The sequence below is a fragment of the Bos grunniens genome, chromosome 19 (genome assembly GCF_055505025.1).
Source record: "Bos grunniens cultivar Pamir isolate PY7600 chromosome 19, Bosgru_T2T1.0, whole genome shotgun sequence".
NCBI classification, from domain to species: domain Eukaryota; kingdom Metazoa; phylum Chordata; class Mammalia; order Artiodactyla; family Bovidae; genus Bos; species Bos grunniens.
This window is the reverse complement of record NC_141183.1, coordinates 32,826,016-32,847,461: the sequence shown is the minus strand read 5'-3', so window position 1 is coordinate 32,847,461 and position 21,446 is coordinate 32,826,016. Positions and strand designations below refer to the sequence as shown.

The 21,446-nt window shown below is 45.3% G+C and overlaps 1 protein-coding gene across 7 annotated transcripts in view; it reads left to right on the top strand.

Annotated features, from left to right (window-relative positions):
* DNAH9 (dynein axonemal heavy chain 9) overlaps positions 1-21,446 on the top strand; it is a 285,306-nt gene that overhangs the window by 222,720 nt on the left and 41,140 nt on the right. For 6 of the 7 annotated variants that reach the window (XM_086358784.1, XM_086358785.1, XM_086358782.1 and 3 more), the window contains 7 exons: positions 1,554-1,789; positions 4,325-4,447; positions 6,359-6,563; positions 8,340-8,504; positions 11,703-11,843; positions 13,980-14,150; positions 17,045-17,167. In XM_086358784.1, coding sequence (XP_086214910.1) covers positions 1,554-1,789; positions 4,325-4,447; positions 6,359-6,563; positions 8,340-8,504; positions 11,703-11,843; positions 13,980-14,150; positions 17,045-17,167 — 1,164 coding nt within the window. The remainder of the gene's footprint in view (positions 1-1,553; positions 1,790-4,324; positions 4,448-6,358; positions 6,564-8,339; positions 8,505-11,702; positions 11,844-13,979; positions 14,151-17,044; positions 17,168-21,446) is intronic. The other variant, XM_086358783.1, reaches the window with a different exon arrangement.

Sequence of the window (21,446 nt, the reverse complement as noted above, 5' to 3'; positions counted from 1 at the left end):
TGTAAAATGGAATGAATACGATTACAAAGGAAAACGATTCTATTGAAATACATTTCTGATGCCAGGATAAGAACCTCCAGTGTCTGGTTTTCCCTTTGAGATCTGCTCGAAGGTATAGAATTGGCCGTTCGTACTCTTAGCAGATATAATTAAAGGGAAAGGAGAGGCTTTCCTGAGATAACTGGGAGGACAAACTGCAGAGAAGAGAAGGATGGAGAGGTTAATATTAATAACAGGGCACACGTGTGAACCTCAAGAGTGTTCTGAAGCCAACACAAAAGGTCACACGTATTGCATGATTCCATTTATGTGAAACCTCCAGAATAGGCAAATCCACACAGACAGAGAGCAGATTAGAGGTTGTAAGACCTGGGGGTAGCCGGGAATGGGGAGTGACTGCTCGTAGAGGTGCGGTTTCCTTTTGGGGTGAAGAAAATGTTTTGGAAAGAGACAGAGCTGAGAGTTGCACAGCACTGTGAAAGACTAAATGCCGTTGATTTGTGCACTCTGAAATGGCTAAGGAATGTGACATTTACCCCAATTAAAAAAAAAAAGTTTCTAATGAAAATGATTATTCTGAGAAGAATTAAATGAGCTGAAAGAGGTAAGCAGAAGAAAAGGTAGGGTTCCCAACAGGGACAGTGGACAGGTTTGTGGGATGAGGTCCTGCAAGCAGCCTTGTGTTGAGGGGGTTGGTCTGCAGCAGGAGAAAGGAGAGGGTCTGCAGTCCTTTGCGAGCTGGGCATTGGCAGCAAGTGGTGATGCCAGTGAGAGGAGAGGGTGATCGGTGTGTGCTGGTGTGGGGACTGGGACGTGAAGCATAGAAATGCAACAGGAAATGACTCTGCTAACACGGGTAAGGAGGATGGAGACTGCTGTTAACATGCAAATGATACTTGGTTGCTCAGTCCTATCTGACTCTTTGCAACCCCATGGACTACAGCCTGCCAGGCTCCTCTGTCCATGAGATTATCCTGGTAAGAATACTGGAGTGGGTTGCCATTTCCTCCTCCAGGGGAATCTTTCTGACCCAGGGATCAAACTTGCATCTCCTATGGCTCCTGCACTGGCAGGCAGATTCTGTACCACTGAACCGAATCCACCTGCAATGCAGGAGACAAAGAACACTCAGGTTTGATCCCTAGGTTGGGAAGATTCCCCTGGAAGAGGAAATGGCAACTCACTCCAGTATTCTTGCCTGAAAAATCCCTTGGACAAAGGAACCTGGTGGGCTAGTCCGAAGGGTTGCAAAGAGTCAGACATGACTGAGCAAACACACTTGGATTTGATCTGATTGATCTATGGTAGTCATTTGACTTAGAAAATATACCGAAGAACCTAGGATGACAAGGGTGGGATTTCTGCTGCTGTTCATCCCTCAAGAGAAAAGACTATCAGGACGCTGAGGAAACATGCTCCGCAATCACACAGCCAGGAAAACTCTCCTCAGGGGGATTTTGGTCTTGCTTTTTAGAGGAGTTCTGTCTTTTGAGTGAGCTGTGCCCCACCCCCTGCTTCCGTTCTGAGCGCCTGTGCCCTTTCTTTCCCACCAGGTTCCAATCCCGGTGACCCCCACCCTGGACCCGCTACGGATGCTGATGGATGATGCCGACGTGGCCACCTGGCAGAATGAGGGCCTCCCTGCAGACCGCATGTCCACGGAGAATGCCGCCATCCTCCTCAGCTGCGAGCGCTGGCCGCTCATGGTGGACCCTCAGCTACAAGGCATCAAATGGATCAAGAACAAGTATGGTGAGGACCTCCGGGTCACCCAGATCGGCCAGAAGGGGTAGGTGTCTGCACACAGAAGTTCCCACTTTGCCAACTACGCAGAAGGGAAAAGTGTCATGAGCGGGTTTTAAATCACCGAAGATTGTTTCTACCCGGCTGGTCCCCCCAGGAGTTTTCTCCTGATTGTCCTCTCAATTTAAGAAACATCTCAGCAAGAGATGCTTGGGTGCCGAGTCTCTACTTTTCTTTCTTTTTATTTTTGTTTTTATTGGAGTACAGCTAGTTTACAATGTTGAGTTAGTTTTAGGTGTATAGCAAAAGGAAACAGTTATGTCGTTGTTGTTTACTTGATAAGTCGTGTCTGACTCTTTGTGACCCCATGGTCTATAGCCCTCCAGGCTCCTCTGACCATGGGATTTCCCAGGCAATAATCCTGGAGCGGTTTGCCATTTCCTTCTCTAGGGGATCTTCCTGATCCAGGGATCAAACTCGAGTCCCTGCATTGGTAGGTAGATTCTTTACCACTGAGTCACCAGGGAAGCCTGAATGAGTTTACTTATTTGAAGTTACCCAAATAAATAAACAAGCCCTATAATTCATCATTTTTTCCAGCACTCTCAACTTTTGGTCTGTGATATCCTTTAAGACTTCCTTCTGCATATCCATATTCAAATTATAGAAAATATTTTATTATCAACTAATGTAAATCCCTCCTGTTATTCTTCATCATCATTTATTTCTTAAACCATTCTTATTATATTCTTTTAGATTAACTTTAAGATTTTTGGTCAAGGTTTAAAAAATTATATTGTTATTTATTGTGTGAATTGAATCACATCAAACTTGTAAATCTATTTAGGTGAAATATTTTTTTATGTGCTTATTAAACTCTGCATAACATTGAAAAATTAAAAATAGCCTCAGTTCAGTTCGGTTCAGTCGCTCAGTCATGTCCGACTCTTTTCGACCCCATGAATTTCAGCACGCCAGGCCTCCCTGTCCACCACCAACTCCCAGAGTTCACTCAGACTCACATCCATCAAGTCGGTGATGCCATCCAGCCATCTCATCCTCTGTTGTCCCCTTTTCCTCCTGCCTCCAATCCCTCCCAGCCTCAGAGTCTTTTCCAATAAGTCAACTCTTTGCATGAGGTGGCCAAAGTACTGGAGTTTCAGCTTTAACATCATTCCTTCCAAAGAACACCCAGGAAAAATAGCCTAGCTTTTGGTAATTGATTGTTAAGTAAATTAAGGTGTATCAATACATTCTAATACCCAGTCACATAAATATTGTTATAGAAGAATATTTAATGACATGGGAAAATATTTACAATACATTTGATGTACCAAACTCAGGTTGTAAATTAAATGAGCCGCAGGGATAAAACAATAAATAAACATAAATACAAATGTAGACATAAATAAAAATATGAATAATATAAAATAAATAGAAATAGTAATAATAAACTTGAAAATATCATATATCCAGACATGAACATTCAACATCAGAATGTAAATGACACAAGGATTACAGTTAATTTCATGTTCTTTTTTGCATTTTGTTACTTTTCCCAAAAACATATCAGATCACATAAATACCTTTTTTTTAGCTTATCATAATATAGCTTTATTCACAAAACAAAATGGTAAGTTAGGCATACAAGAATCATATCTCTCAACTGAATAAGAACCCAGAAAACAATATTTCTGGAGGACAATGTAATGGTATGTGTCAAAAGTCTTCAAAATGTTTACCCCTTGACCCAACAGATTCTTTTATATGAATTTATCATAAGGAAAGATCAAACAAATGAACACAGATAAATTTTCATGATCTTTAGTGCAGAGCTATTTGGCAATAATCCAAATTTCCCAGAAAAAGGAAATAATTCCATTTTTTAAATTGGAAGATAATTGCTTCACAGTGTTGTGTTGGTTTCTGCCATACAACCACATGAATCAGCCATAAATATACATATGTCCCACTCTTGAACCTTCCTCCCAGCCCTCATCCCATCCCACCCGCCTAGGTTATCACAGAGCATCTGGTTGAGTTCCCTGTGTTATACAGCACCTTCCCGCTGGCTATCTATTTTACGTATGGTAATGTAAATGTTTCAGTGCTGCTCTGTCAATTCCTCCCACCCGCCCCTTCCCCCACTGCATCCACAAGTCTGTCCTATACCTCTCCATCTCTATTCCTGCCCTGCAAATTAGTTCATCAGTACCGTTTTTCTCAAGTCCATATATATGCATTAATATATGATATTAGTTTTTTCTCTCTCTGACTTGCTTCACTCAGTGTAACAGGCTCTTGGTTCATCCACCTCATTAGAACTGACACAAATGTGTTCCTTTTTATGGCTGAGTAATATTCCACTGTATAGATGTACCACAACTTCTTTATCTATTCATCTCTCGATGGGCAAGATCACATAAATGTCATTTTAAATAAAGAAACATGTGCGCCTGAAGTCATCCCAGAGAGCTGTGCCTCCAAGATGACGCCTGTGTTCCAGAGGCCACAGCCGCCTTGTTAAATTGCCTCAAATCCACAGCTTGCCACACTCTCACCTGCCCAACTCTCTCCTCAGCTACCTTCAGACGGTAGAGCGTGCTGTGGAAGCCGGGGACATGGTGCTGATTGAAAATCTGGAAGAGTCCATCGATCCTGTGCTAGGACCCCTGCTGGGGAGAGAAGTCATTAAGAAAGGACGGTGAGACCCAGCTGTCCTGCGGGCCTTCCAAGGGGCTGGTCGGTGGCCGCTGTAGAACCATGCACAGACCTGCTCTCCATAGAGCCTCCTCTCCCAGCTAGCTAGCTCTCCCAAAGCACCTCCTCATTCTTCCAAAAGAGGGACACCTAACTACCCTCCTGTCCTAGAGAAAGTTTCCTGAGGAACTTCCATCAGCCAACTCACTGGCCTGCTTCCCAACAACCACAGCACACTCCTCTGGAGGAACTTGAGGGAACATGATGGAAAAGCAGGCTGACTCTTTTTTTATATATAAATGTATTTATTTTTATATTTTGGCTGTGCTGGGTCTTGCTTGCTGCTTGAGCTTTCTCCAGTTGAAGTGAACGGGGGCTACTCTCTGCTCGTGCAGGCTTCTCACTGCGGGGGCTTCTCTTGCTGTAGAACATGGGCTCTAGGGCTTGCAGGCTTCAGGGGTTGCAGCTCCTGGGCTCAAGAAGTGAACGGGGGCTACTCTCTGCTCATGCAGGCTTCTCACTGCGGGGGCTTTTCTTGCTGTAGAACACGGACTCTAGGGCTTACAGGCTTCAGGGGCTGCAGCTCCTGGGCTCAAGAGCACAGGCTCTAGAGTTGTGGCTCACAGGCTCAGTTGCTCCACGGCATGTGGGATCTTCCTGGATCAGGGATTAAACCCATGTCTCCTGCATTGGCAGGCTGATCCTTTACCACTGAGCCACCAGGGAAGCCCCAGGCTGAATTTTAACCACAAGGATTTCATCTAAGCCAGCTGTCTGAGTTCTGAGAACTCAAGTCTTTGTCGATTCGATGAGTACCTGTTGCTTTGGGTGCCAGTAGTTGATCAGGGCTTAGTAAGGGTCTAGGAGAAGGGGGAGGAAGAGAGAGACAGGGAAGGGCTACAGGCACTTAGGAGAGGGGATGAGAGTTATCGGGAAGGACTGGTTGGACCCACTGTTCAGACCTTAAGCCACCTTTGCATGTCCTTGTTTAGTCACTAAGTCACGTCCTACTCTTTGCGACCCCATGGGCCGTAACCTGCCAGGCTCCTCTGTCCACGGAATTTCCCAGGCAAGAATACTGGAATGGGTTGCCATTTCCTTCTCCAGGGGATCTTCCAGACCCGGGGATCAAACCCACGTCTCCTGCATTAGCAGGCAGATTCTTTACCACAGAGCCACCAGGGAAGAACCCTTGCATGTCCTTAGGAGGCACTTAATTACTTAACTAAGCATTTTCTCCCATAGAAGTAATGTTCCACCAATCACGAGACAATGTAAGCTCTACTGCTAGCCCGCAAGTCACCTTTGTGCAAACTCTTAAGGTGCCCCTTCCTGCAAGTGCTTTACTGCCATCTGCTGGAAGCATTTTATAATGCGCTCCCATGTACGTGCACCACTAAGTGGATAGCTCTCCCTCCAGCCTTACCTGAAAAAATAAACATGATGGCCATGGGGAGAAGGTCTGTCAGCCTCCACCCTATTCCCTGTGTGAAAGCTCAGTCTAGACATGCCCGTCCATCTGAGTATGGCAATATCATTTGCTGCTGCTGCTGCTAAGTCGCTTCAGTCATGTCCGACTCTGTACGACCCCATAGACGGCAGCCCACCAGGCTCCCCCGTCCCTGGGATTCTCCAGGCAAGAATACTGGAGTGGGTTGCCATTTCCTTCTCCAATGCATGAAAGTGAAAAGTGAAAGTGAAGTCGCTCAGTCGTGTCCGACTCTTCGAGACCCCATGGACTGCAGCCTACCAGGCTCCTCCGTCCATGGGATTTTCCAGGCAAGAGTACTGGAGTGGGGTGCCATTGCCTTCTCCGATCATTTGCTAAGACCTTGCAAAAAATCCCACGTGGATTCTGTCCCTAACCAAAGCTCCCAGGAAGGCACCCACCTTCACACGAGCCTCTTTGTTCCAGGTTCATTAAAATCGGAGACAAAGAGTGTGAGTATAACCCCAGGTTCCGGCTCATCCTTCACACCAAGCTGGCCAACCCTCACTACCAACCGGAGCTGCAAGCTCAGGCCACCCTGATCAATTTCACCGTGACCAGGGAAGGCCTGGAGGACCAGCTGCTGGCCGCAGTGGTCAGCATGGAGAGACCCGATCTGGAGCAGCTGAAGGTACGTGAGGTGCCCACCCAGCAAAGGAGGGAGGAGGAAGATGCTCTGCCACCCGACTCTGCCATGCGCCCTCCTCTGGGTGTGGGGGTGGGGGGGTGTTCCTTCAGAAATTGAGCCATGTGGTTCTTCTGGAGCTCGGAGGAGCGCCCACCCAGCAAGGGAGGGAGGAGGGAGACGCTCTGCCACCCGACTCTGCCGTGCACCCTCCTCTGGGTGTGGGGGTAGGGGTTGTTCCTTCAGAAGTTGAGCCGTGTGGTTCTTCTGGAGCTCAGAGGAGCACCAACACCATGTTCCTAGAACAACATCATGTTCCTGAAACAACACCAGTTCCCTGGAACATCCCTTGGGAAGCAGAAGGTAGAGCAGGCTGAAGACCAGGAAGCGGAAGGCAGCTGGGAGAAAACCGCAGTCCCGTCCAAGACACTTTTGAACCTCTCATCACAAGTGTTCATGTGTCTATGTCCAGAACTAAATGGGATTCATTCCTGCAGGGGCAATAGAAATAGATTCAGCCATGTTAGGGGAACATCTCAGCTTGAGCTGCCATCACAAAATACCAGAGGCTGAGTGGCTGGGACAACAGATATTTATTTTGTCACAGTCTGGAAGCTGGAAGACAGTGTTCAGGGTCCAGTTTCTGGCGATACCTCTCTTCCTGGCTTGTAGGTGGCTGCCGTCTCACTGTGCATTCACAGACCTCTTCCTTGTGTCCACACAGAGAGAGCAAGCTCTCTGGTGTCTCTGCTTATAAGGGCAATGATCCCACCACAGGGACCCCATCCTCCTGACTTCATTTAACCTTACTTACCTCCTTCTCTAGTTACACCCATCTCCAATACAGTCGTGTGGTGGTAGAGGGGCAGGGGCTTAGGGCTTCAACATATGAATTGGGAGGGAACACAGTTTTGTGTAGAGCGAGTACTGTCCTTTTTCCCATCACCTTAGATATGACTGGATTGTCATAGCAGGGGAATATTAGAGAGCCAGGGGGCTGATTTAAATTGGGAAGTTCAGAAAAAGATTCTATAAGCAGGTGCATAAGCCTTTGGCATGGAGCACTCCCAGAAGAGTCAAGAGTGAATCCTGGTTATAAGGCCAGATTGAGGCATGTGGGTTTTCTTTAAGCTTTTTACTTTGCATTGAAGTATAACTGATGAGGGCTTCCTTGGTGGCTCAGATGATAAAGAATGTGCCTGCAATGCAGGGAACCCAGGTTCAAACCCTGGGTCAGAAAGATCCCTTAGAGAAAGGAATAGTAACCCACTCCAATATTCTTGCCTGGAGAATCCCATGAACAGAGGAGCCTGGCAGGCTACAGTCCACTGGGTCACCAAGAGTCAGACATGACTGAGCAACCAACACTTTTACTTTTCACAAAGGAGAGCTATTCCTTTTGAGGACAGTAGAGTTATGACAGAGAAGTAAAACTTGACCCCATCCTCTAGCTATTCCCTAAAATAACTTCCATTTAATGACTAGACCATGTCCCAGCATTCTGCTAAGCCTTGCACAGCACTGCTATGTGTAGGGCCAGGTTTAACCCAGCTAAGGTTACTGTGAAAGGGGAATTCAGCCCAAGATCACATGATTAGTAACTGCTGCAGTTGGGGTTCAAGTCCTCAGCTGATTTGACGTGGTCGTGGTCCTGAGCACTCCTCTGTTCCACCTCCAGTTTGCTAAGGGCAGGGGCCCCATAACCCTCTGTCTATTCAGACCTACCGGAGAACAGGATGCTCTGGGCTCCTGTACCTGACTCTCCCTTATGTGATACTGCAGTCAGAGCTCACAAAGCAGCAGAATGGGTTCAAAATCACCCTCAAAACATTGGAAGACAACCTGCTGTCTCGCCTCTCCTCGGCCTCCGGGAACTTCCTGGGAGAAACGGCCCTGGTGGAGAACCTTGAGATCACCAAGCAGACTGCCGCGGAAGTTGAGAAAAAGGTAAGACCCGGCAGCCTGGGCTGGGGTGGGTGGGGGCGGGCAGAGGCCCTCCTCCTTGTCCCTGAGTCCACTGTACAGGGACAAATGTCAGAGTAAGAGATGGCTGATCCATCTTCCTGAGATTCTCCTGGAAAGTAGAGCTCGGCAGGATTCCTGAAATGAGCACCTCACTGCCTGCATGACAGAGCCCTCACTCCCTATAAAATGCTGTTGACAACTCTACTCTGCAGAAGTTTGACCGGCACTTAGATCTGTGCAGGAAATAGTGGCTCAAACTGAGTACCTTAGTGAGTCCATGGAGTTGCCCTGAAGCTAAGGAATCACGCTGGTATACAAGTACATGGCTGCACCCCCAGAAAACCCACAACCTGCAAAAACCTCACAAGTCTGATTTCAATGAGAAACTTTCAGTGATGTCCCAGTAAACTGAGCTCTCAAAAAAAAAATTTTTTTTTAAATTATCATCCTGCAAAATTACTTAGCATATGTTTCCTTCCTTTAAGGGCATGGAAAGGAAAGTGGAAATTAAGGAAACCCTTCCTGATGGTCTCTATGTGTGTGTGTGTGTGTATGTGTTAATCCCTCAGTCATGTCCAACTCTTTGTGATGCAAGGATTGCAGTCCGCCAGGCTCCTCGGTCCATGAGATTTCCCAGGCAAGAACTGGAGTGGGTAGCCATTCCCTTTTGCAGGGCATCTTCCCAACCCAGGGATCGAACCCAGGTCTCCTGCATTGCAGGCAAATATTCTTTACCATCTGAGTCACCAGGGAAGCCCAACAGTCTCTATACAGTCTGTGAAACCATGAGTCAAGCTCCTCTGCTGAGAGTGAGGGTGTGGTGTTGAGATAGGGGGCCTGGGGAGAGGAGTGAAGGTTTTCAATAGCTGTTGGGGGAGGCAGGAATGAAAGGGACACAGGTTAGTGGATAGCATGAAGCACCCAGGGACATGAAAAATATCAGTCAGTGAAAACACCAATCTGAGCAACTATGTGATTTCTATTCAGTTCCACTCTGTTCTGAGAATCTTTGTCTTTTAACTACTAGTTTAACCAAGTTTTACATTTTTAAACATTACTGATACAATTGGATTTCTTTCTGCTATCTTGATTTATACTTTCTATTAACAATCCTTTTGTTTATTTTTTCTTTCTTGATTTTTCTTTATCCTCCTCTTTTGTCCATTGCTAGTTTTAAAGTTATTTACTGTTTATTTTACTGATTAATCTTAATTTTTCATCAATATATGAAAAATGTATTTCATTTCATATGTGACTTAACAATATATATATTGACTTAACAGTCTGAAATTAAGCACTATATCTAGCCTCTTTCAAAACATGATAAGGATACTAGAAACTTTGATTATTCTTTTCCATCTTCCGTTATTGTTTTATAGCATTTCGCTTCTACCTTGCTTTCATCTGCTACTTCCAAACTGGTCATGTTTTTTATAGTCTTTGTTATTTAAATTGACTGTACATTTAAGAAATTCTTGCATCTCACTCACTTCTTTTGGGTTCAATTTTCTTCTAATCAAAGAAAATAATTACTTGTTCAAGGGCCTGTGGATAGTAAGTTTTCTTTGACATTGACTGCTTCTTCAAAGTAAAACCTCTGGTCTTTAATCAACTTTGGAAAATTCCTAACCATTATAGCTCAAACATTGCTTCTCCCCTGTTCTGTCTGTTCTCTACTTATTTCTGTTACATACCTTTTGAATCTTTTTATTTTATCTGCCAGGTCTAAGAACTTCTTTTACATATTTTCCAACTTTCTTTCTCTCTGAGCTGCTTTTTAAACGGTTTCCTCAGATTTATTTGTTAGTTTGCTTATTCTCTTTCAACTCAAGTTCATTATTTAACCAGTGTACTGAGTTTCCTATTTAAATAGCTGTATTCTTGTCTTTGGAAGTTCTATTTAGTTCTTTTTCAGATAATGTCTGTTCTTTTTTATAATGTTCTGATTTTATACGTTCTTTTATCTCTACTGCTTTTAAACAGAATTAGTTAATGAGGTAGGTAGGTAGTCACTCAGTCGTGTCCAACTCTTTGTGACCCCATGGACTGTAGCCCACCAGGCTCCTCTGTCCATGAGATTCTCCAGGTAAGAGTACTGGCGGAGGTTACCATGTCCTTCTCCGGGGATCTTCCAGACCCAGGTATCGAACTCACATCTTCCACATTGCAGGCAGATTCTTTACCATCTGAGCCACTAGTGAAGCCCTAGTTAATCGTAGATCAATCATCTTCAGCTCTTGGGATGCTAATCCTTCTGTGAATTTTGAGAGGGCGTTCTTCTAATTATCCCGATAGGTAACACTTCCTCTTGAGCTTTGTAGTTGTTTATTGTGAGCTCATCTTCAGTAGGGTTTGTTTTTTCCTGTGGGCTTTGCATGAATTCTCAGCAGTTTCACTCTATCCTGGAGTATAAGGCAGGTTGTACTGAGGTTATATTTAATAGGATATTCTTACAGAATTCCTCTCTGATGTTTAGGTCTCTTCTTATTTTTACCTCTGATAAGAAATTTTCTGAAAATAGACCTTTCCATTGAAAGAGATCATCTCTGTGAATTTACATGTTCATAAAAGTAAGGAGCACAGAAAACTGTGGACGTCTGTGATGGTCCAGTGGCTAAGAACCTGCCTAGCAATGCAGGGGAAACAGGTTCCATCGTGGTCCTGGCGCCTGTGCTCTGCAGCAAGAGAAGCCCCGCAGTGCAAAGTCCCCGAACCACAGCTAGACAGAAGCCTCCACTCGCCACAGCTAGAGAAAGCAGCTAAGACCCAGCGCAGCCAAGGATTAATTAACTAACTAATCAATTACGAACAGCTGTCTGTGTAACAAAGAAAACAGAAAATTCGATTATGCTGCTTTTACTGGAGTCCTACTGCCTGGCTTACTTTTCAAGCTAGATATACTGATGTGTGTGCATGTGTGTGTATGTGTGTGCACCTCCCACTTGTCCCCAGCTGGAGGGGCTGACACGCTCACCTTTGAAGCACTAGGAGTGTGTCCTCTCTTCCTCACTCGAGCTCAGTTAGGGAAAATCACAGCAGCTTTCTGCCCTCCCTTGTTCCCCTCATCCGCATCCACCCACCCCACCCACAGGCACAAGGTGCTGACCCAGAGCGGCCACATTGATTCTCAGGGAGCCCTGGCCGGTTCGAACAACGGACCGCTCTTGATTTTTCTAACAGGTGCAGGAGGCCAAGGTGACTGAGGTGAGAATCAACGAGGCTCGGGAGCACTACCGGCCGGCCGCCGCCCGGGCCTCTCTGCTCTACTTCATCATGAACGACCTCGGCAGGATCCACCCCATGTACCAGTTTTCTCTCAAGGTGACTTAGCCCTGGAGCCCTCTGCACAGTCATAGCACAGCAGCGTGACATGCCCCGTGCGGCTCTGCACAAGGGCTTGTCCGTGGGCTTCATTAGCCATGGCAAGTCTTTCAGACCAGATCCAGGAGAGCAGCGACTTGGCCTTACAGGCCTCGTCTCTCTAATTGGGTCTTTCATGACTCATTGGTTATTTGGCTGAAACAGAGGGAGAGGCCGTGGCAGGTCCCAGCCTCGTTCGCTCAGCGAGTACTTACGATCCAGCCAGCACTCTGCTTCCTGACCGTGTGGAAGAGGAAACATCGGCAGGGAGCCCTGCCCCAGAGAGCTTCACAGCTAATAGGGCTGATCAAATGTGCGCCTCACTTGTATCTGTTAAAACCAAAGCAGGCCATACTAATAGTCCAACTTTAAATTAGTGTCCCTATTACCCTAATGGGCTTCCGAGGTGGTGCAGGGGTAAAGAATCCACCCGCTGGTGCCAGAGACACAAGAGATGTGGGTTCAATCCCTGGGCCAAGAAGATACAGAGGAGAGCATGGCAACCCACTCTAGTATCCTTGCCTGGAGAATCCCATGGACAGAGAAGCCTGGTGGGCTACAGTCCAGGGTGTTCACAAAGAGTCAGACAACTGAGCACACACACACAATTACCCTAATATCCTCAAAGCTACTGCTTTGTGGTTGCTGACATATTTCTAAAATCAAAGATGTTAGCAGATTGTAAGTGCTAACTAAGCTTATCTTACTCATGAAATAATAAAGACCTATAAATTTTAAGTACATCTCTGAAAGTATATCTTTCTCCCATAAGGAGTTCTCCAAAAGACCACAGCTGCAGAGTCTGTATGGGGCTCTGAACAACTTTTCTGGTTTAATCCAACAGAGAGGACACTCATATTCAGGGTGCACACCTCATCCAGCTGCCCCCTGAAAGCCAAGGTGTGGGGATGAAGCTGAGCCACTGAGAAGGAAGAAGGCTTCCACGCCTGGAACTCACTAGGCTGGAAATGGCGTTTCATCCTGCCCCTATTCCCTCCCCTCAGCTCAGAGTCTCTGTAATATTGTATGTTTTTAAAAGAAATCCAATACTTGACATTATATTCAGGTCAAAGCCCCACTTGAAAGAAATATAAAGGATTTAAAAAACAGTATAGAAGTTAATGTGATAAGCCTAGTATCAGTGATACTAATCACCTCCCTAGTTTTGAGAATAGTTGAAATCTATTGCAGTGACTTTTCCTGAAAAAGGGAAATTAGATGAAGCCCATGAAAATATGTGTTCCAAAAAAAAACCAAACAAGAAGACTGGAAATCTGCCTAGCCAAAAATTGAAAAGACCCAATAATATCTTAATTTTCATTTTCTTTAAAGATTCATCTTTGACTTTGTTTTCTTTAATGATTATTCTCTTTATTATTCATTCTTTAATGATACATTCATTCCTATTATCAATTTTTATAAGTAGTCTATATCTAAGTTTAAAATGATAGAAAATTGATTCATATGATCAGTATGAAAATGGATTTATATTATACCCGTAATGTACAATTTGGAAGCTGTAACCGAAGCAGGCTATGCTCTCACAGTTGCAGAAAGTGTACATAAGAAAAAAGCACATGTAAGAGGGCTCATCAAATGATGTGGAGTTACTAGAAAGAAAAACCAAGAACAGCTGATATTCTGATCATTATTACCAAAAGGAAAAGTAATTAATTAAAAATATTCTGAGTACCTGTTATGTACACAGGTCTCTTTTAGAGAGCAAAGTTGTACCAGATGTTCATTCTACCATTGGGAATTTTATAATCCAAAGGATAGAATCACCCAAACTGGTTACTGTTCATTGTGTTCAGTTTCCAACAAAACTTATTAGATTTAATTTAATTATTTTGGTCACTGGACCTAAACAGTAGGCTCTTCACTGTATGCTTCATAGCTTGGCCCTCTTTGTGACACAATAGTAATTTATACGAGCAACTAAGACTGGAGTTTTCCTGTTGCCACTGGCCTTCCTTGGCAGGTTATGCTGGGAAGATAGTTCTATGATTGGTGAATTATAATACTCACCAGAGGTAGGGCCACTAGTTACATACAGAGAGCTGTGTAAGCTACCAGTGTCCTATCTCCTGCCCCCAGGCCTTCAGCATCGTCTTCCAGAAGGCTGTGGAGAAGGCGGCTCCTGGTGAGAACCTCAAGGAACGGGTGGCCAACCTAATAGACAGCATCACCTTCTCTGTGTGCCAGTACACCACCCGGGGGCTCTTCGAGTGTGATAAGCTGACCTACCTTGCCCAGCTCACCTTTCAGGTAAAACAGGATTGAAGACATTTCCAGAAAACAGGTCAATTTATATGCCCAACCAGCAGATATAAAGAAACTTTTTTCTTTAAAAAAAATTTAATATTTATCTATTTATTTAGCTGCTCCAGGTCTTAGTTGTAGCATGTGGGATCTAGTTCCCTGACTAGGGATTGAACCAGAGCCCCCTGCGTTGGGAGCTCAGAGTCTTCCCACTGAATACCAAAGAAACTTGCTTTTTTTAACGTCAGTTCCCATAGTTTGTGAAGATTATTGAGCTCTAAGCAGAGGCATCAGACAAGAAAATCCAGCATGATGCACGCAGGCCATCCACTCCATTGTCCCACTCATGGCAGACATGCTTAATCAACCGTTATACTTTTTTGTGGTGATGCTGGATGAGGAAGATCCTCCTCCACAGGGCCCTCCAGCAGCCACTACCAATCAGTCCAAACTAGCCCTGAGGATGAAACTGGATGGCCATACCAAAGACTGGATACTTCCTGAGAGGCAGTAAGAACTTAAAGTATCCCTCATTATTTATGTACCTTCAAGGTTGCAGGTAGCACTAGCAGAAAAGAATCCGCCTGCCAATGCAGGAACCATAGGAGACGCTGGTTCAATCCCTAGGTGGGGAAGATCCCCTGGAGGAGGAAATTGGAGAACACTCCAGTATTCTTGACTGGAGAATCCCATGGACAGAGAAGCCTGACAGGTTACGTCCAGGGGGCCGCAAAGAGTCGGGCACAAGTGAAGCAACCTAGCACACAGCACAAGGTTGCAAGTTTAATGTCCAAACCTTCCCCCAGAATAAGAAACTGCAAATGTCCTATAGCTGCAACCTTGGTCTTAGAGAAGTCCTTAAGAACTGGTTCTCAAGGGCTCGGAAGCATCAGGGCTTCCAGGGTTAATAAGAAACCATTGCATTCTTCTTATTCTCAACATCAAAAAACCATGGAAATTGATTTCCTTGAACCTAACTCTCTAGGGACTTCCTGGGTGGCTCAGTGGTAAAAAGAATCTACCTGCCAATGCAAGAACTTCAAGAGACACAGGTTCGACTCCTGGTTGGGAAGATCCTCTGGAGGAGGACATGGCAATCCACTCCAGTATGCTTGCCTGGAAAATCCCATGGACAGAAGAGCCTGACAGACTACTGTGCATGGGTTTGCAAAGAGTCCGACATGACTGAGCGAGCATGCATGCATGCACCTAACTCTCTAACCATTTTAGAACTGGGATTTTTCCCGATTATAAATTAGAAGCACAGACCAGACTATCCTGTAGGACTCCACCAGTTCTGAAAGTCAGCTATTCTAAAATCACTTCTGCTCAGACTCCGTTTGCACATTCTGAAGTCTGAATCCACAGAGGAGCATTAGCATGGCTTGTCCCTCTCCCCCTGTGTGTTCCCCTCCCCGGCCGGATAACAGCTTGGCCACGTCAGAGAGAACATGAGCCCCACCCCAACGAATTTTCCTCCTGCTGCTCATTTCCCCGAAAGCCCAAGGAGCTTCTGCTTCTGGCTTTCACTCTACTCCCCTCATAAATATTTCAACCTCGTTTTACAAGGGCTGCTTCACCTCATCTGTGATTTCTAGCCCGTTTTTTCCTTCAAGACTTTTCCTCGAACTAATCAAATTATTTTTTTCTCTGTGAGTATTCCCATCTGTAACTTCTCAGCGGAGAACACCATTTGAAGGGGGAAGAACAATCTCCTGAGCGCCTCTCAGCATGAGCTGTTAGTTCTAACCCAGTCAAATGCTTTGCCCTCCCTGCACACACAGCACTAATTCCCTACCAAGCTTCTGCAGTTTCCACTGCCCCCTCCCTGGGAAGCCTGTCTAAATCTCATGCTCAGCTTCTCCAAAACCCAATTCAAAACCACTTACAGAAAGTTCAGTCAAATGCATCTCCCTACCCTGCTTCCTAGCCACTCCCCTGTTCTGGGTCCCTCTTAGCAGTATTTTTTTTTTTTTTAATTTATTTTTTGGCTGCGTCACGTCCTAGCTGTGGCATGCAGGATCCTTCGTTACTCTGCATGGGCTCTCCAGCTGTGGCATGTGGGCTTCTGTCTAGTTGTCTGGAAGCATGTGGGATCCTAGTCCCCTGACCAGGGATGGGATGGACCCTGCGCCCCTGCATTGGAAGATGGGTTCTTAACCACTGGACCACCAGGGAAGTCCCCTGTTAGCATCACTCATTCACACATGCACTTCTGTTTTGCATACGTTCATCCGTTACTTTGACCCTCTCCTCAAATCATGTCATTCGTCCGTGTCATCTTCTCTGTGAGATTGCAGGAATGCACTTCATGGCATTTAGGACTGATCCATCAATTTCTTGTTTGCCAAGACATACGTCATTCACTGTGTGTGCTTTAGTCACACTGGTGTTTGGGGTGAAGTCAGATGCACCCAGAGGTGATCAGCACAGATAAAGACTTTCTTCCCCTCCACCGGATTTCAACAACCAAAACAGAGGAGTGAATCTCAGGTTAGAAGTAGCACTAGTTACACTGGCGGCAACTCCGAGGGGCTCCAGGACCCACGACTGCCACCAGGTAACAAAACACAGCGCCGGGACTTCCCTGGTGGAAGTTCCACTGACTGGGACTCTGGGCTCCCAATGTAGGGGACGCAGGTTTGATCCCTGCTCAGGGGACTAGACCCTAGAGTAGGAAGTGGCAACCCACTCCGGTACTCTTGCCTGGAAAATCCCATCCACAGAGGAGCCTGGTGGGCTACAGTCCATGAGGGGTGGCAAAGAGTCAGACATGACTGAGCGTCTGAGCCCAGGGAACTAGGTAGGTCCCACGTGCTGCAGCTAAAGATCCCATGTGCCACAACCAAGACCCAGTGCAGCCAATAAATGAATAAGAACACTGTCCTTCCACATCGCAGATCCTCCTCATGAACCAGGAAGTGCGTGCGGCCGAGCTGGACTTCCTGCTTCGATCTCCAGCACAGACAGGAGTCACCAGTCCAGTTGAGTTCCTCTCCCCTCAGGCCTGGGGTGGCATCAAGGTTGGTACCAGCCCCTCGGGAAAAAAAAATCCACCTTGTCCTCTCCTGGACTGCTGTTCTGATGGTTATCCCTAGGAAACCAGTAGGGCTGTCTTTGAGGGTTTCACCCTGAGCTGTATTGGGGGCTTCCCTGGTGGCTCAGTGGTAAAGAATCTGCCTGTCAATGTAGGAGACATGGGTTCGATCTCTGGGTGGGAAAGATCCCCTAGAGAAGGAAATGGCAACCTACTCCAGTGTTCTTGCTTAGACAATTCCATGGACAGAGGAGCCTGGCAGTCTACGGCCCATGGTATCCCAAGACAGTCAGACATGACTCAGAGACTAAACAACAGCAACGTGAGCTGTGTTAGACGTCGGTGGGTCCCTCTGCTGGCACCCCTCCGGCAGAGCTCCCCCTTCCCGGGCCTGCTGCAAGGGCTCTGCTGAGAAGGAGCAGGCGCGTGCTCATGCGTGGGCTCTGCCTCTGGGATGTCGGGGAACAGAAGGAACCCGCAAGTGTCTTTGACTCAGCTGAGCAGCTTTCCTCCTGCCGGTGCTCAGGGCCAGCTCCTCTGTGAGACCCAGGCTGGTATGGAGATGCTGTGTCCATGGAGGGGGCAGATACCAGGGTGCTGCCAGCTGTCCATCTCCACGTGAGTCCTAACAGCCACATTCCAGCCTGGGATTCTAGTGGTTAATAACAGCTCACGTTTACTAAGCACCTTAGAAGTACATTGTTGTTGCCTTTCAGTCACTAAGTCATGTCCGACTCTTTGCAACCCGGTGGACTGCGGCACGCCAGGCCTCCCTGTCCTTCACACTCTCCTGACGTTTGCTCAGACTCATGTCCATTGAGTCGGTGATGCCATCTAACCGTCTCATCCTCTGCTGCCCTCTTCTCCTTTTGCCTTCAATCTTTCCCAGCAGAAATGCTTTCCCTTATGTTATTCTCATGTTTTCCTGGGCAAGAGGTACTGTTTGTGCTCATTTAACATGTAAAGAAACTGAGGTCACTCATTTTATAAGTAGCAAACCCAAGAATTGAGAATCGAATTCTGGTCTGATGGCAAAGCCCATTTTCCCCTTCCATGTTATTCAGCTTAGTTTCATTGGGATTCAGTGAACATTGAAAAGATCACAAGCGATGAGCTCAGTCCAGTAGGGCCCACGCCTGCATTCACACGGGCTGGCGCAGTGCCGAGTGGTAAGCGTGTACTGGGTGAACATCAGCCCCAGAGTCCAGACTCTCTCTCCACGTGAGTGGCGGTTGGGTCCCCACCTGGAGGAGCCCCACAGTGGGTGCTGGAGCTGTGCGAGGACCAGCACCTACCAGCACAAAGTGAATCCTATTTATGACCTTCCTGTGTTTTTTGTTTTTGTTTTGTTTTTTGCTTTTAAAGATTTTTTTTTTTTGATGTGGGCCATTTTTTTAAAGCCTTTATTGAATTTGTTACAATCTTGCTTCTGTTTTATGTTTTTTGGCCACTAGACATATGGGATCTTAGCTCCCCCAGCAGGGATTGCATCCACACTCCCAGCATTCGAAGGTGAAGTCTTAAGCCTCGGACGCCCAGGGAAGCCCCTCTGACCTTCCGTTTGCCCCCTCTCCCACGTGTTTCATAGCACAAAGAAGCCTGAGTCTGAAGCGATGTGATTGGCTCTCTCTCTGTTTATATTTTTTTTTACTAAAAGTGTTTTGAGACAGTGATTCACGTGCAATTATGTGAAATAGATTCTTTGCACCGCATCCCCTCAGCAGTCACATCTGGCTTTTCTGCAGCACAATGTCACACCCAGGAAGCTGACACGGATACAGTCCATTCTATTCTGACTGCTCCTGGTTTTCATGCACGTGTGTGTCTAGTTTTATCACACGTGAAGATTCATGTAATCAGCACCACAGTCAAGATCTAGAAAACTCCTACTGGTGTGTAGGTCGCTTGTTATAGAAACAGCTTCCTCCCTCCCGCAACCTAATTCCTGGCAACCACTAATCTGTTCTCCATTTGTATAATTCTGTCATCTCAAGGATGTTATATAAATGGAATTATACAGTATGCAACCTTTGGGGACTGGCTTGATCACTCAGCCCAACTCCCTTGAGATCCATCCAAGTTGATTTACTTTAGAACAAAAGCCCAGCACATAATCATTTATATGCATGCTGTCCTCTTCAAAGGAGTCATCTTGCGAAATGCTGCCGTGGCCCGAAATGTTTTTCTAACTTTTCTCAGAATCTGCAGCTCTTCTTTTAGTCATCTTTAGAGCTATGTCTAAATCAAAAGCCATCAAACATTTCCTGCAGAGGGCCATACAGCAAATATCTAGGCTTTGAGGGTCACACTGTGTCGCAACTATTCAACTCTGCCAAAGTCATACACCATAGGTAAGCAAATGGAAGTGGCTGCGTTCCAATAAAACTTTATTTACAAACACAGCTGGTGGGCCAGACTGTCCCTGCAGGCCTCAGTTTTCTTATCCCTGATCTAAATAATAAAGGTGTGATTTGATTTTTATATATTAACTTCATTTGAAATTCTGAATCCAATCTGGCAAGTAAGAAGGGGAAGACTATGTTGGGAAGGAAAACAGGGGAACTCCATTCACAACAGCAACCAAACCACAAAGTCACAAAATGCCTAAGAATAATTATAATGTGTCGAGCATATGTGTGGGAAATCAGCTTTTCTAGGCCACATAAGATATGAATAGACAAAACCTAGAGTAGTGCTGTGAAAAAGAAATAGAAAGCATGCCACGTGTGTCATCTAAATTTTTCTAGTAGCCACATTAAAAATGCAAAAATAATGTAAAATGAAATCAACAAAAATAAATTTAATAATATATTTCCTTAACCCATACAACCAAAATATTATCCTTTTAATATGTAATTGTTACAAAAATTATGAATGAGATATTTTACATTTTTGAAGTAAGTCTGAATCCCAGTGTATATTTTTTTGCACTTATAATACATCTCAATTCAGATACTAAATCTTCATCAGAAATACTTGGCTTGAATTTAGATTTTATAAAATTTAGAGTTACAGCAGTTGATTCATATACCCAAGTTATTTCAAATGTACTCAAAAGTTCTCCAAAAGTTCCAGCTTCTAAATTTAAATTTTAAAATAATTAAAATGAACAAAAAGAATGTGTTAAATTTGTAAAAAAAAAAAAAAAAAAAAACTAGATCCTATGCAGAAAAAAATCCACTATACCAGAAAAGAATAAATGCATTAAAATTTTTAAAATAAATATATACAATTAAAAGCAAATAAAAACCCTCTTCTTCAGTCATACTGGCCACATTTTGTTTGCTCAGTATTCAAACGTGGCGAGTGGTGTCCTTGTTGGAAGTACAGGTCACGGAGCTCAAAAATAACGGCTCGGAGTCTGACGCCCTTATGGGAAATGAATTCTGGAGAGCAGTTCTGAATACGCTCATTTGCTCATTTGCTGACCTGGGCCAATAATGGAGGTAGACCAGCTGACGCAGGCTCTGAAGTCAGGCGTTCCTGGGTTCAGTTTCAGGTTTGAGCTTGTGACCTCTGACAGGTTATCTTTGTTTTCTTATCTGTTATGTGACACACATAGATGTTCAGTAACTGGAAGCTGATTATCGTTATTGTATTTGTTTCTTAGAACATCCATAACAAAGTGCCATAAGCTGGGTGGCTTAAAAACACAGACGTTTATTCCCCCAGAGTTCTGGAGGTTAGGCATCTGAAATTAAGGCGTTGACAGGTCCTGCTCCCTCCAAAGGCTCAAGGAGAGCATCCTTCTTTGCCTCTTCCAGCTTCTGGGAGCCCCAGGCATTCCTTGGTTTGTGGCAGGATGGTTCCAGTCTCTGCCTCCATCTCTACGGTCCTTACATGACCATCTTCCCTCTGTGTCTTTGCATCTCTTCTCTTCTTATAAGAATGTCAGTCATATTGGCCACCCTCCTGACCTCATCTTTACTGGATGAGGTCACATTCACAAATCTGAGAGGTTAGGTTTTCAACCTATCTTTTTAGGGGACACAATTCACCTTATTGCAATTATGATTATTAATTACCCAGCTCTCAGGTATATATGGGCTTCCCTGGTGGCTCAGTGGTAAAGAACCTACCGCCAATGCAGGATACGTGGGTTGGAAAGATCCCCTAGAGAAGGAAATGTCAACTCACTCCAGTATTCTTGCCTGGGAAATGCCATGGACAGAGGAGCCTGGCAGGCTACAATCCCCGGGACCACAAAAGTCAGACATGGCTTAGTGACTAAACAACAGCAAGGTGTGTATGTGCTGTGGTTGACA